The sequence below is a fragment of the Falco naumanni genome, chromosome 20 (assembly GCF_017639655.2).
Source record: "Falco naumanni isolate bFalNau1 chromosome 20, bFalNau1.pat, whole genome shotgun sequence".
NCBI classification, from domain to species: Eukaryota; Metazoa; Chordata; class Aves; order Falconiformes; family Falconidae; genus Falco; species Falco naumanni.
In genome coordinates this window covers 2,483,642-2,499,708 of record NC_054073.1, presented here as the reverse complement: position 1 = coordinate 2,499,708, position 16,067 = coordinate 2,483,642, and the positions used below count along the sequence as shown (strand labels likewise).

Below are 16,067 nucleotides of genomic sequence, written 5' to 3'. Positions count from 1 at the left end.
CCTAACCCTAAGAGTCTAACCCTAACCCTAACCCTAAGAACCCTAACCCTAACCCTAAGAGTCTAACCCTAACCCTAAGAGTCTAACCGTCTAACCCTAAGAGGCTAACCCTAACAATCTAACCCTCACCCTAAGAGTCTAACCCTAACCCTAAGAGGCTAACCCTAACAGTCTAACCCTCACCCTAAGAGTCTAACCCTAAGAGTCTAACCCTAACCCTAAGAGTCTAACCCTAACCCTAACCCTAAGAGTCTAACCCTAACCCTAACCCTAAGAGTCTAACCCTAACCCTAACAGTCTAACCCTAACCCTAACAGTCTAACCCTAAAAGTCTAACCCTAACCCTAACAGTCTAACCGTCTAACCCTAACCCTAACAGTCTAACCGTCTAACCCTAACCCTAACCCTAAGAGTCTAACCGTCTAACCGTAACCCTAACCGTCTAACCCTAACCCTAACCGTCTAACCGTCTAACCCTAACCCTAAGAGTCTAACCCTAACCCTAAGAGTCTAACCGTCTAACCCTAACCCTAAGAGTCTAACCCTCACCCTAAGAGTCTAACCGTCTAACCCTAACAGTCTAACCCTAACAGTCTAACCCTAACCCTAACAGTCTAACCCTATCAGTCTAACCCTAACCCTAACAGTCTAACCCTAACCGTCTAACCCTAACCCTAACAGTCTAACCCTAACCGTCTAACCCTAACCGTCTAACCCTAACCGTCTAACCCTAACCCTAACCGTCTAACCCTAACCCTAACCGTCTAACCCTAACCCTAACCCTAACCGTCTAACCCTAACCCTAACCGTCTAACCCTAACCGTCTAGCCCTAACCCTAACCGTCTAACCCTAACCGTCTAACCCTAACCCTAACCCTAAGAGTCTAACCCTAACCCTAAGAGTCTAACCGTCTAACCCTAAGAGTCTAACCGTCTAACCCTAAGAGGCTAACCCTAACAGTCTAACCCTCACCCTAAGAGTCTAACCGTCTAACCCTAACAGTCTAACCCTCACCCTAAGAGTCTAACCGTCTAACCCTAACAGTCTAACCCTCACCCTAAGAGTCTAACCGTCTAACCCTAAGAGGCTAACCCTAACCGTCTAACCCTAAGAGGCTAACCCTAACAGTCTAACCATCTAATCCTAAGAGGCTAACCCTAACAGTCTAACCGTCTAACCCTAAGAGGCTAACCCTAACAGTCTAACCATCTAACCCTAAGAGGCTAACCCTAACAGTCTAACCGTCTAACCCTAAGAGGCTAACCCTAACAGTCTAACCGTCTAACCCTAACCCGCCTAACCCTAACAGCCTAATGTCTAACCCTAACCCGCCTAACCCTAACCCTAACCCTAACCCTAACCCTAACCCTAACCCTAAAAAGCCTAACCCTAAAAAGCCTAACCCTAAAAAGCCTAACCCTAAAAAGCCTAACCCTAAAAAGCCTAACCCTAAAAAGCCTAACCCTAACCCTAAGAGGCCTCACGCTAACCCTAAGAGGCCTGACGCTAAGGGGCCTGACGCTAACCCTAAAAGGCCTAACCGTGACACTAAGAGGCCTGACGCTAAGGGGCCTAGCCGTAACCCTAAGGGGGCTGACGCTAACAGTCCTAACCCTAAGGGGCCTAGCGCTAAGGGGCCTAACCATGACGCTAAGAGGCCTAGCTGTGGCGCTAAGGGGCCTGGCGCTGCGCTGCCGTCGGTTTCCCTGTATCGGTTGTCCCTGGAAATCATACTTAGATTGACATTGATTAGCATAATGACGCCCTTTCCGACATGTCGGACAAACTCCAGGACCAAGAGATTATTGTTTATTCCCCGCAGCCCGCGCAAGACAATTTCTCTTTAGATGACCAGGCTTACCACAAGCATAGCAATTCCCCACACCACGCATTGTTGCAAAAGCAGCAGCCATAGCTTCAAACTTATGGTCAACCGTACCGATTAGGTTACATGCTTCCACCGTTTCCACCATAGTGGGGCTCGGGTTGGGAAGAGACTTCCATAGTCTTTTACAATCAACATTAGCATTTTCAACAGCTAGTTTTGTTAGCAATATACCACGAGCTTCCGCGTTATCTACTCGACGTTCCAAAGCCTGTTTTAGTCTATCAATAAACTGCATATAAGGTTCTCGAGACTCCTGAGTGATGTTAGTAATGGCTTTTTGTGGCTTTTGTACATCAGAAACCTGGAAAAAAGCCTTTTTCGCCTCTTCTCTAATTGCCTCGGGAGACGCACGGGGGCAGTGTTGAGCCTGTGTTACCGGATCAACATGTGCACCGGTGCCCGTAAGATGTTCTATTGTTAGTGCAGCTAATACAGGATCATTATGATAAACATACATGAGTAGGAGTGCTTGCGATCTTCCTTTCAAATGCGACTCCCACAACGTATACTGAGTCGGAGTTAGCAGCAATCGTGCTAAAGATTTCAAATCACGAGGAGTCATGATATAAGTATCAAACACAGAAGATAACAGACTTATACAACAGGGAGAAGAAATACCATGTTCTGTAACTGTGCGGCGCTGTTCTTAAACAACCAAAAAAGAAAGAGCCTCCCATCGTGCTCCCCCTGCTCGACCCTGAGAATACAAGACCGGAGCAAGTATAGTTTTAGCCATTTCTAAATCCCCCTCCTTTAAGGCTTGTTTCTTTATTTTTGTCCACACATCACATAGATCAGGAGGGTATAAAGCAGGTTCTTTTGCACGGTCTATCGGTCCCGGGTCAAAGGGATCTTCTTCTGGCAGATACCCCACCGCATTGACACCCAGGGGTCTAGAGCACTGTGACTTAGAGGCTGATAAGGAAAGAGCTATAGGAGCTTGCGATTCCTCCTCCTCTCCTTCCTCTGCTCTCATAGTCTCAAAAATAACTCTCCATGAAGAAAGCAGACGGTGGGACTCAATATTGCCTTTTGTCGCAGAATCCCATAATTTCACCCCTCTGTCGTCCCAAAGTTCCCGCGTAAAAATTGCAGATGCAGTCACTGCGGGCATATTTACTTGCACCCACCTGAGCATTCCTTTAAGGTCTTGCCCAGAGATATTTTTATGTTTATTAAGAAGACCTTTCATAAGCTCATAAACGTCTCCTTCTGGGGACGAAGCCCGATTCCCTGTTACGGATTTCCCACAGCTCACCTCTCAACTCCGGAGGGATTTCTGGCCGGCTCCTGCTTCCTTTCAGCAGATCATTCAAAGTTCTGTGGGATTCGCTGCATGTCACTCAGATAGGCGATTCAAAAGCCCTTCACGTTAGATCCTTAAAAGGATCATTTTGGGGTCACCAATTTGCGGCGAATGAAGAGACGGGACGCAGCTTGATGCAAGCAAACGTCAATGTGTTGTAGAGAAGCACGAGGTTTTATACGCTTTCAGGAGCTGCGCGTTTTAAACTAATTGGTTCTTGAAGCTAAGCCTTGCATACTAGGCAATCCCCGATTGGTGGTTAACTACCAGCAATTAACAGCAAGATGTTACCTTTCCTTGGCGCCATCCTTGGCGCCATCCGTCTCCCACTCCCCTGTGCTCTGTAAACATGCCTCATCACGTTAAGTGTTGTCTAGACAAGCTTGAGCACATTCCCCTCAGCTGACCGATTGCCACGCATGGTCCTAGTTTCCAGCCCGCTCCTGCATCTCCCCCTTCCTGTCGCACAAAAGAACCTTTGAAAGCCAACGAGTAAAAACAAGGCATAAGTAATAGAACAAATAAAAAACCGACTAAGACATATTGTCAATGTCAAAATAACCCACTGTCTTTGTTCCGTACAATTTTACAGTTGCCCCTTGTTGTTTTTGAACAGCTAGTACCAGGTTTGCCATGTTCTGCAGGGCCCTTGCAAACATGACAGCGACCAAGGTAATAGCAAACAAACAATACTGCCAATTGAGTGAATGGATGCCAAAAAAGGCTGAAATTTTCTCAGATTTTGATACCATGTTGCTGCAATGGGGCGCCTAAAATCCACGCAGCACATGCCATCAAAATCCTCACAGCCGCGTCCTTGAGGCAACAACAAAAAGCAGTGGCAATTTTGACTCACATTCTCAACTGCCTACCAAACAAGGTGATTTAACTCTTTAATGCTTTCCCTGCTATTATTCTGGATAAGAGAAGAACCGCTGCAGCACGTTCCCATCATAGCCTCCCTACTACATTAGCACCTACAGAAAGACAGTGATCGACATTCAAAGTGTGAACAACATCATCTTCTTTTGGATTAACATTACACGTAGGTGGAAGGGCACGCCAAACGAGAACTGGTTCCGTCCGAAAGTTTGAAACATAGCGTGCCTTCTCTGAACATACCTCTGGGGTCATTCCCTTCATTCCCTCTTTTTTTATGCAAAGAGAGACACTTTAGCATAACAGGGAAGCCCCTGTTTACATCTCTGAGCCAGGACACAAACCGCAGCTGTGCGCGCCACCAGGCTCAGGGCAGAAACCACTCCTGTGGTTACATAACTATACATCTCTACAAGCGTGCAGACACCTATTAAACACTAAATAACCATGTTTCTCTTTCCTATTCTCCTTCATAACACCTAGTTGTTCTCTCATGATGAATCCTCCCTTCCCCTTATCGGTGTCAAGGGAATCCTTGTTCCATGTACATGCTCCGTGTACAATGAGTTGTCCCGTTCCCCTGCTCGGTCTGAGAGCGTTACCTTTCTTAAGTGGTTTGATCCAGGGTGATAGTGTTCGTTCTAGGTGCTGTAAAAAGCGAAATCTATATTCTATGTCCCGATTTTGGGTATCTAACATGAATGCAAAACAGTAATCCTCACACAGTTTTTATTTCGTTCTGTAGGGTCGGTATCGGTTGCCTGCGGTAAAGGTTCACGGAAAGGTCTTACATTCTTCGCTGGGATCCATCTAGGTCCTTTTTCTGTAGAGACACAAGCATAACCTTTTCCCCATGTAACAAGAGGATACGGTCCCATAATTTTACCTGTTTCTGGATCTCGGACCAATGCCGGGGCTTTAACCCGTGCCTCAAAGGAGGTATTTGCAGTGAAATGTCGAACTCTTGGCGGGTTGTTATCTATGAAAGAACAATTCAAAAAATTAAAAACATACAATGCTTTCTGTAACCGTTCCTCCGGCATAGCCATTCCCGTTCCCCCTTTTTGTTGTTGTAATAAACGTTTTAGAGACTGATGAGACCGTTCAATGAGAGATTGACCGGTGGGGGAAGGAGGAATGCCAGTAATATGAGTTATACCCCATAGGGCAAAAAAGGCTTTTACAGTTGTGGAAACAAAGACAGTTAATGGTCCAGCATAAGGGAATACCTAAAGTAGCAAAAGCACGCATTAAATGTCTACGACCATCTCGTGCCTTTTCTCCTGTGTGACAAGAGGCAAACAAGGCACCTGAAAATGTAGCAATGGAAGAGTGGATATATTTAAGGTTACCAAATTCAGAATCATGTGCGACATCCGTTTGCCATAATTGTAGGCTTTGTAATCCTCTAGGATTAACTCCTGTAGCAATTGATGGGAAAGAATGTTTTTGACAATCAGGACAGACAGCAATAATATTTGATGCTTGTTGAGAAGTAAGGTCAAACTGTCGCTTAAGAGCTCCAGCATTTCGCTGAAAAAAAAAAAAAAAAAAAAAAAAAAAAAGAGTGACTTAGTTTAGCTTGTGCAATCCGGTCTGGCAGCACTTGAACTGGTAACGTCAATAGGTCCATCAGCTCGTCGATTGCCTTCTGCAAGAAAACCAGGTAGTGAGGTATGAGACCTAATATGCATAACAAAATAAGGCGCAGATCGAGAGTCCAAAAGGAAAATAAGTTCCTGTAACAGGGTAAAAAGTTGGGAATGCGAAACACTCCGCAGCACAGAAGCTTCAGCTCGTGTAACAATACCTGCAACATAAGCAGAATCAGTAACAAGGTTGAGGGGTACGTTCCGTTTTTGGAAAACACAAACAACTGCATTCAGTTCTACTATTTGAGGTGAACCGGAGACTGTCTCTATGTCCGAATGCCATTGTCTCCGTTGATCATCCCACCACAGAAGAACAGATTTATGTGATTTGCCCGATCCACCTGTAAACACAGGAAGTGCCTGTAAGGGTTGTTCGCTGCTTCTGGGTTTTAACATCAGACGAAAATCAATGTTAAACAGTTTGTGTGAAGGCGAATGGGAAGTTATTTGACCTGTATGGTTGGCAAGTGCCATAACAAAGGTGTCAGATTGCCGATAAAGCCATTTTATGTATACTGTTGTTATTGGTAGACAAATAGAGACAAAATCCTTCCCTGATAAGGTTAGCAGGTGTGATCTAGCTTTAATAATCAGAGAGGGAAACATTTCATGTTGTGTCAAAATAGGTTTTGCAGGCTGGTTAGTTAAAAAGATCCATTCAATAATCAACAGGGGGTCTGAGTTCTGAAGGTCCCGTTGAAATATCAGGGCATGAGGCTGTCGTACAGCGTTTAAAATTATCAATTAAAAAGACAGTTCAGGGGCCCATCGGTGGGCCTGTCGAGAACGATAGCTGAGGCAACCTTTTGTAAAGATGTATCTGCTTCAGAGTTAAGATTACGTGGAGAACAAGGATTAGTGTACCCTTTTAGTATGTCAAACAGAGGACCCAAGTCTGTATTAGAAATTCCCAATAATGGTCGAACCCAATTTATTGTTCCCAGTAATTTCTGTGCATCATGCAGGTTTCTTACATTGGTATTGATCTGCAACGGTTGAGGAATAATAGTTTGTGCTGTTATCCACCAGCCCAGATATTTCCAAGGGGAAAACTTTTGGACCTTTTCTGGTGCTATAGAGAGACCTGCCAAAATCACGGCATCTGTGACAAGGGCTACAGCTTTCTCCATGACTTCGTGATGTTGTGCTGCCACTAAAAGGTCATCCATGTAATGATACAATAACACAGTAGGCATAGCATTACGGACAGGACCGAGTATTTTTGCAACATACCATTGACACATTGTAGGGCTATTTTTCATACCTTGTGGCAGTCCAACCCACTGATATCTCTCCAACAGAGCTTGCATGTTGATGCTTGCAATGGAAAAGGCAAGTTTTAGGGCATCATCTAGATGCAATGTGATACTGAAAAAACAATCTTATATATAGATTATATGTAGATGACGAGAGCTTGTCATAGTAACTAGGAAACCGAAACACAACTAAGCTGTCGTAAGCCCAAGATACCCCTAAGGCCAACCTAAAGATGATTCTAGTAAACCTGACGGACCAGGCCCCACGAAAGCTAGGGCTCAAACTGGGATTAGATACCCCACTATGCCTAGCCCTAAATCCTGATGTACACCATACCAAAACACATCTGCCCGAGAATTACAAGCACAAACGCTTGAAACTCTAAGGACTTGGTGGTGCCCCAAACCCACCTAGAGGAGCCTGTTCTGTAAACAACACCCCACGCTACACCCTACCACTCCTCACCAGAAACAGCCTACATGCCGCCGTCGCCAGCTCACCCTAATTGAGAGACGCACAGTGAGCACAATAACCACCCCGTTAACACGACAGGTCAAGGTATAGCCCACGGAGTAGAATTAATGGGCTACATTTTCTAAGATAGAACACTTCAACGGAAGGAAGCATGAAATTGTTTCTGGAAGGCGGATTTAGCAGTAAAACAGGATAACATAAGCCTACTTTAAGTCGGCCCTGAGGCACATACACACCGCCCGTCACCCTCCTCACAAGCTACCAACCCCAAATAACTAATCCACCACTATAGCCAAAGATGAGTTAAGTCGTAACAAGGGAAGTGTACCGGAAGGTGTACTTAGTATACCGGGGCGTAGCTATAAGACTAAAGCACTCCGCTTACACCTGAAAGATGTCTGTCACCAACCAGATCGCCCTGAGCCTCCTCTAGCCCAACCACAACGCCCAAAAAATTAAAAATTCACCCCTCCATCACTAAACTAAAACATTTTCTTACCTTAGTGTAGGTGATAGAAAAGGCCCACTGGTGCAATAGAGCTCTGTACCGCAAGGGATAGGTGAAATAAAAGTGAAACCTCAAGCAATAAACAGCAAAGATACGCCCTTTTACCTTCTGCATCGTGGTTTCGCAAGAACAACCAAGCAAAGTGAACTTAAGCTTGCCCCCACAAAACCCATGCGAGCTACTTATAAGCCGCTGCCCCTGAGCGAACCCGTCTGTTGCGAAAGAGTGGGATGACTTGCCAGTAGAGGTGAAAAGCCAGCCGAGCTGGGTGATAGCTGGTTACCTGTGAAGCGAATCTAAGTTCACCCTTAGCCTCTCCCCTAGGGACTCCCAACAGCCCAAAGTGAAGTGAGCTAAGAGCCATTTAAAGGGGGTACAGCTCCTTTAAGAAAGAATACAGCCTTCGCTAGTGGATAACTCAAAAACTTTTTCAAAATTGTAGGCCTTCAAGCAGCCACCAACAAGGAATGTGTCAAAGCTCCATGTAAAAAATACAAAACCAACACGAGTCCCTTCAAAACTAGCAGGTCAATCTACCAACCATAGAAGAGCTAATGCTAAAATGAGTAACTAGGTAATCTACTACCTCTCAAGCACAAACTTAATACCAAATACCATTAACAGAAACATTAATGTCCCAACTACAACAAGATCAAACATTCTAGCAGGCTGTTAACCCAACCCAGGTGCACCCACTAGAAAGATTAGAATCTGTAAAAGGAACTCGGCAAACACAAGGCCCGACTGTTTACCAAAAACATAGCCTGCAGCCTGACAAGTATCAGAGGTGATGCCTGCCCAGTGACACTACATTCAACAGCCGCGGTATCCTAACCGTGCAAAGGTAGCGCAACCAATTGTCCCATAAATTGAGACCTGTATGAATGGCTAAACGAGGTCTTAACTGTCTCTTACAGATAATCAGTGAAATTTATCTTCCTGTGCAAAAGCAGGAATAAAACCATAAGACAAGAAGACCCCGTGGAACTTAAAAATCAATGGCCACCACGCACCAAACCTAAACCTATCAGGCACACTACGCCCACAACACTGGCCTATAATTTTTCGGTTGGGGCAACCTTGGAGTAAAACACACCCTCCAAAAATAAGACCACCTATCTTAACCAAGAACCACCCATCAACGTGCAAACAGCAACCAGACCCAATACGGTTGAACAATGGACCAAGCTACCCCAGGGATAACAGTGCAATCTCTCCCAAGAGCCCCCATTGACGGAGAGGTTTATGACCTCGATGTTGGATCAGGACATCCCAATGGTGCAGCCGCTATTAAGGGTTCGTTTGTTCAACGATTAACAGTCCTACATGATCTGAGTTCAGACCGGAGTAATCCAGGTCGGTTTCTATCTATGACAAACCCTTCCCAGTACGAAAGGACCGGAAAGGTGGGGCCAATACTTCCAGGCATGCCCCCTCTCCCCAAGCAATGACCTCAACTAAATTGCTCAAGGGACTACCTACCTCAAACCCCTAAAAAAGGGTCGCTAGTGTAGCAAAGCCTGGCAAATGCAAAAGGCTTAAGCCCTTTAACTAGGGGTTCAAATCCTCTCCCTAGCTCCCCACAACTCAACCATGACCCAACCAACACCTCTAATACACCTTATCATGTTTTCAGCCTATGCTCTTCCAGTCCTAATCGCCGTAGCCTTCCTAACATTAGGAGAAGGAAAAATCCTAAGCTATATACAAGCCCAAAAGGGCCCAAACATTGTCGGCCCCTTTGGACTTCTACAGCCCGTAGCAGACAGCGTAAAACTATTTACCAAAGAACCCATCCGACCATCAACCTCCTCCCCCCTGCTCTTCACCCTGACCCCAGTACTAGCCCTCCCTCTTGCAATCTCCATCTGAACTCCCCTCCCCCTGCCCCTCTCCCTCACAGACTTGAATTTAGGCCTACTATTCCTTTTAGCCATATCAAGCTTAGCAGTATATTCAATCTTGTGATCAGGCTGAGCTTCAAACTCGAAATACGCCCTGATCGGCGCCCTCCGAGCAGTCGCACAGACCATCTCATATGAAGTGACACTGGCCATCCTCCTCCTCTCCGTAATCATACTAAGCAGAAACTACACCCTAAACACCCTTGCTACCACCCAAGAGCCCTTATACCTCATCTTCTCCACCTGACCTCTCACAATAATATGATACACTTCTACCCTTGCCAAAACCAACCGCGCCCCATTCCATCTGACAGAGGGAGAATCCGAACTGGTTTCAGGCTTCTATGTAGAAAACGCCGCAGGCCCATTCGCCTTATTCTTCCTAGCTAAGTACGCAAACATTATACTAATAAACGCACTCACCACCATTCTATTCATCAACCCCAGCTCCTTAGGCCTCCCCTTAGAACTATTCCCAATAATCCTCGCCACAAAAACCCTCCTCCTCTCCTCTGGCTTCCTCTGAGTCCGCGCCTCATACCCATGATTTCGTTATGACCAACTCATACACCTTCTCTGAAAAAACTTCCTACCACTAACATTAGCCCTATGTCTCTGACACACTAGCATACCCATCTGCTACGCAGGTCTCCCCCCCGCTTAAAAACACACCCACATAAGGAAAGGTGCCTGAATGTCTAAGGGTCACTATGATAAAGTGAACACAGAGGTCTACCAACCCTCTCATTTCCTTGCAAAACCTTAGGAAGACAGGAATTGAACCTGCACAGAAGAGATCAAAGCCCTCCATACTCCCCTTATATTACTTCCTAGTAGGGTCAGCTAAACAAAAGCTATCGGGCCCATACCCCGGAAATGATGGTTTAACCCCTTCCTCTACTAAATGAGCCCCCTCACAAAACTAACATTCTCCTTAAGCCTTCTACTAGGAACAACCATCACAATTGCAAGCAACCACTGAATACTAGCCTGGACTGGACTAGAAATCAACACCCTTGCCATTATCCCCTTCATTTCAAAATCACACCACCCTCGAGCTATTGAAGCTGCAACCAAATACTTTCTCATCCAAGCAACCGCCTCCACATTAATCCTCTTCTCAAGCACAATCGACGCACAATTCACCGGACAATGAGACATTACCTGACTAACCCACCCAACAGCCTCCCTACTACTAACTACAGCAGTCGCAATAAAACTAGGCCTAGTACCCTTTCACTTCTGATTTCCAGAGGTCATACAAGGCTCACCTATAACCACTGCCCTACTCCTCTCTACATTAATACAACTCCCCCCCATCACTATTCTTTTCTTAACTGCCCGCTTAACTTCTTAACTGAACCCACTCCTACTGACAACCATGGCCATTGCATCCGCAGCCATCGGAGGGTGAATAGGACTTAACCAAACAAATCCGAAAAGTCCTAGCTTTCTCATCAATCGCCCACCTAGGCTGAATAACCATCATCCTCATATACAACCCCAAGCTAACAATAACAACCTTCTACCTATACTCCATAATAACCGCCTCCATTTTCTTAGCCCTCAACACAACCAACTCAAAACTATCCACAATAATAACCTCCTGAACAATAATACCATCACTAAACACATTCTTGATGCTAGCACTACTATCCCTAGCCTGCCTACCCCCACTCACTGGCTTTTCACCAAAATGACTCATTATCCAGGAACTAACCAAGCAAGAGAGATCAACCGCAGCCATAATTATTTCAATACTCTCCCTACTAGGTTTATTTTTCTACCTACAACTTGCATATTGCTCCACAATCACACTCCCACCAAACAGTACAAACTTCATAAAACAATGATATAATAACAAATCCACAGGCACACCAATTGCTACCTTAATTTCCCTGTCAGTCCTCCTTCTCCCCCTTTCTCCCGCGATCTTGACCATTACCTAAGAAACTTAGGATAACCTGCCTACCAAACTGAAGGCCTTCAAAGCCTTAAATAAGAGTTAAATCCTCTTAGTTTCTGCCCACACCACTAAAGCCTGCAGGATACTAAATCTGCACCATCTAAATGCAACTCAGATACTCTAATTAAGCTAGGGCCTCCGCGATAAGCCTAGACAGACGGCCTCGATCCCATAAACTTCTAATTAATAGCTAGACGCTCAAACCAACAAGCTTCTGTCTACCGGACTCCGGCACACTCTCAGTGTACATCAATGAGTTTGCAACTCAACATGAACTTCACCACAGAGTCGATAAGAAGAGGATTTAAACCTCTGTAAAAAGGACTACAGCCTAACGCCTAAACACTCAGCCATCTTACCCATGACCTTCATCAACCGATGACTATTTTCAACAAACCACAAAGACATTGGCACCCTATACCTACTCTTTGGAGCACAGGCAGGCATATCTGGTACCGCCCTCAGCCTCCTTATTCGAGCAGAACTTGGCCAACCAGGAACTCTCCTAGGAGACAACCAAATCTACAATGTCATCATCACCGCCCATGCCTTTGTAATAATCTTCTTCATAGTTATACCCATTATAATCGAAGGGTTTGGAAACTGACTAGTCCCCCTTATAATTGGAGCCCCAGACATAGCATTCCCCCGCATAAACAACTTAAGTTTCTGACTACTACCTCCGTCCTTCCTACTGCTCCTAGCGTCCTCCACAGTAGAAGCTGGAGTCGGAACAGGATGAACCATATACCCGCCCCTAGCAGGCAACCTAGCCCATGCTGGCACCTCAGTAGACCTAGCCATCTTCTCCCTACACCTCACAGGTGTGTCTTCCATCTTAGGGGCCGTCAACTTTAACACAACAGCCAGTAACATAAACCCCCCTGCCTTATCGCAATATCAAACTCCCCTATTCGTATGATCCGTACTCATCACCGCCGTACTCCTACTGCTCTCACTTCCAGTCCTGGCCGCTGGCATCACCATACTACTGACCAACCGAAACCTAAACACTACATTCTTTGACCCCACTGGAGGAGGAGACCCCATTCTCTACCAGCACCTGTTCTGATTCTTTGGCCACCCAGAAGTTTACATCTTAATCCTTGCCGGCTTTGGAATCATCTCACACGTTGTAACGTATTATGCAGGAAAAAAAGAACCATTCGGCTATGTAGGAATAGTCTGAGCTATACTATCGATTGGATTCCTGGGCTTTATCTTATGAGCCCACCGCATATTAACTGTAGGAATAGACGTAGACACCCGAGCATACTTCATCACCGCCACTATAATCATCACCATCCCAACTGGCATTAAGGTATTCAGCTGACTAGCCACACTACACGGACGCACCATCAAATGAGATCCACCAATACTGTGAGCCTTGGGGTTCATCTTCCTCTTCACACTTGCCAATGAGGTGTCAGTGGAATTGGTGGTCAACCTTGATTATTGCGTAATCCATCCCGTTGATCTAAAAAGAATTCTATTTTTAATATATATACATGTATGTATGTACAATATTATATATTATATTATATAGGGCCAGGTAGGACAGGCCACCGCTTCTGTCTCGTGCCCTAAGTAACTGCCTACTGCCAGTATTGGCACTGACTCACCAGCGGACAGCTACAAGCACTTCTGCTATTAAGCAGAGCACAAGCATTCCTCTGCTTTGAGAGGAGAGCATTGTGCTCATGAAACATCAAAAAGACTTACTTATATGCCTCTCCAGCTATAACAAAGAGAATCCTTCCCTCTCTGCACCAAAAAAATTAATGCAGGCATGGTCATTTATAGTTAGCTCAAGTAAAATCAAGAACTCTTGTGTCAGCCACATGCAAAGGTTGGGGGGATCCTACACATCCCCTTTTCCCATTATTTTCCAGGACCTGTGAATTTTGAATTTGGAGTCCTGCACGCTAAGGATGGGCAGCTTACAGATGAGGAAACGTTCGGCGCCAGTGAGTTTTTCACCTTTGTCTTGGCTGAGGGTTGCATAAGATGTTGAGCTTCACTGCGAGTACAAACACTCACGGTCCTGACCCTCTTAGACTTCGTCTTGGGAGCCTTGAAGGCTTGTATACCAATCGAATCGTTACACTGAATAAACTGTTTCTTTTTTTTCTAGCGGGCGTTCCCAGAATGAAGCGGTGTGGAGCTGAAGGGGACTACGATTTCACGGTGACGGAGCCATTTGGACCGAGTCTTGAAGATCTCTTCGGCGTTTGTTCAAGGAAACTTAGTCTCGAGACAGTCCTCTGGCTCGCTGGCGAAACGGTAGGAAACTGCTTGGTTGATCTTGACGGTGCAGTCTGTGGGAAAATAAAGATTCCTTGAGAGATCGGAACCACATACGTTGTTTCTCTGATTGAAAGGTGAACGGGCCTGTGTCGTTCAAGGAAAGACTCAACGTTGGTTTTGTTTCTCTGAAACACAAAGTGCCCCGTCTAAAGTGACTACAGAGTCTGAATTGATTTTTAAAAAGCAGAGACTTGTGCCGTTTGCAAACCGCCTGTCGCACTGCTCAAGGACAAAAGACGTTCACCCGAGAAAGTTTTTGGAAACGAATGTCAAATAGACGTGGGGAAAGAGCTGGAGAGGTTTATGTATTGTCTGTCGAATTACCTTCTCCTTAGTGCCCTTACATTTTACAATAAAAGGTTCCATTGCCTCTTTTATCGTTAAGACAATGTTGCTGGTGTTTTTATAAGGAAAAAAAAAAAGTGTATGCCTAGTGTCTCGAGTGATTCTTTTTTTTTTTTTCTTTTTTTTTTTTTTCTCTTTTTCTCTAGACTGGTCGAATTGAATATGTTCACTGGAAGAACTTGATCCAGCGAGATGTGAAGCCGGGCAACTTGCTAACGGGCCGTGGGCAGAGTTCCCTTCTCAATTCCATTCGTATAATAAAGGGTGCAGTCTGTTAGCTAGGCTGGCTGCAGTACCCACATATATTTCGCTAGATGGCAGCAGCGCTCCACCAACAGCGCCGGCTGCAGTACCCAAATATATTTCGCTAGATGGCAGCAGCGCTCCACCAACAGCGCCGGCTGCAGTACCCAATTACATTTCGCTAGATGGCAGCAGCGCTCCACCAACAGGGCCGGCTGCAGTACCCAATTACATTTCGCTAGATGGCAGCAGCGCTCCACCAACAGGGCCGGCTGCAGTACCCAAATATATTTCGCTAGATGGCAGCAGCGCTCCACCAACCGGGCCGGCTGCAGTACCCAAGTATATTTCGCTAGATGGCAGCAGCGCTCCACCAACAGCGCCGGCTGCAGTACCCAAATATATTTCGCTAGATGGCAGCAGCGCTCCACCAACCGGGCGGCTGCAGTACCCAAATATATTTCGCTAGATGGCAGCAGCGCTCCACCAACAGGGCCGGCTGCAGTACCCAAATATATTTCGCTAGATGGCAGCAGCGCTCCACCAACCGGGCGGCTGCAGTACCCAATTACATTTCGCTAGATGGCAGCAGCGCTCCACCAACAGGGCCGGCTGCAGTACCCAAATATATTTCGCTAGATGGCAGCAGCGCTCCACCAACAGGGCCGGCTGCAGTACCCAATTATATTTCGCTAGATGGCAGCAGCGCTCCACCAACAGGGCCGGCTGCAGTACCCAATTACATTTCGCTAGATGGCAGCAGCGCTCCACCAACAGGGCCGGCTGCAGTACCCAATTACATTTCGCTAGATGGCAGCAGCGCTCCACCAACAGGGCCGGCTGCAGTACCCAAATATATTTCGCTAGATGGCAGCAGCGCTCCACCAACAGGGCGGCTGCAGTACCCAAATATATTTCGCTAGATGGCAGCAGCGCTCCACCAAAAGGGCGGCTGCAGTACCCAAATATATTTCGCTAGATGGCAGCAGCGCTCCACCAACCGGGCGGCTGCAGTACCCAAATATATTTCGCTAGATGGCAGCAGCGCTCCACCAACAGCGCCGGCTGCAGTACCCAAATATATTTCGCTAGATGGCAGCAGCGCTCCACCAACAGGGCCGGCTGCAGTACCCAATTACATTTCGCTAGATGGCAGCAGCGCTCCACCAACAGGGCCGGCTGCAGTACCCAAATATATTTCGCTAGATGGCAGCAGCGCTCCACCAACAGGGCCGGCTGCAGTACCCAATTACATTTCGCTAGATGGCAGCAGCGCTCCACCAACCGGGCCGGCTGCAGTACCCAAATATATTTCGCTAGATGGCAGCAGCGCTCCA

General features: G+C 46.2%; 1 protein-coding gene and 1 pseudogene across 2 annotated transcripts; both read left to right on the top strand.

Moving 5' to 3' along the window:
* The first annotated feature begins 10,227 nt into the window (after window positions 1-10,227).
* LOC121099603 lies at window positions 10,228-12,193 on the top strand (annotated as a pseudogene).
* A 1,778-nt stretch (window positions 12,194-13,971) lies between these two features.
* Window positions 13,972-14,768, top strand: LOC121079987 (casein kinase I-like). Of its 2 annotated transcripts, none has more exons than XR_005825221.1 (2): window positions 13,972-14,118; window positions 14,217-14,270. XR_005825221.1 is itself a non-coding variant. In XM_040577847.1 (2 exons), exons 1-2 carry the CDS (start codon window positions 13,984-13,986, stop codon window positions 14,763-14,765), a joined length of 267 nt encoding a protein of 88 aa, XP_040433781.1. In that variant the 5' UTR covers window positions 13,972-13,983; the 3' UTR covers window positions 14,766-14,768. The 2 variants fall into 2 exon arrangements, 1 of the variants encoding a protein (XP_040433781.1); XM_040577847.1 differs by lacking the exon at window positions 14,217-14,270 and adding an exon at window positions 14,634-14,768.
* The last annotated feature ends 1,299 nt before the right edge of the window (window positions 14,769-16,067 follow it).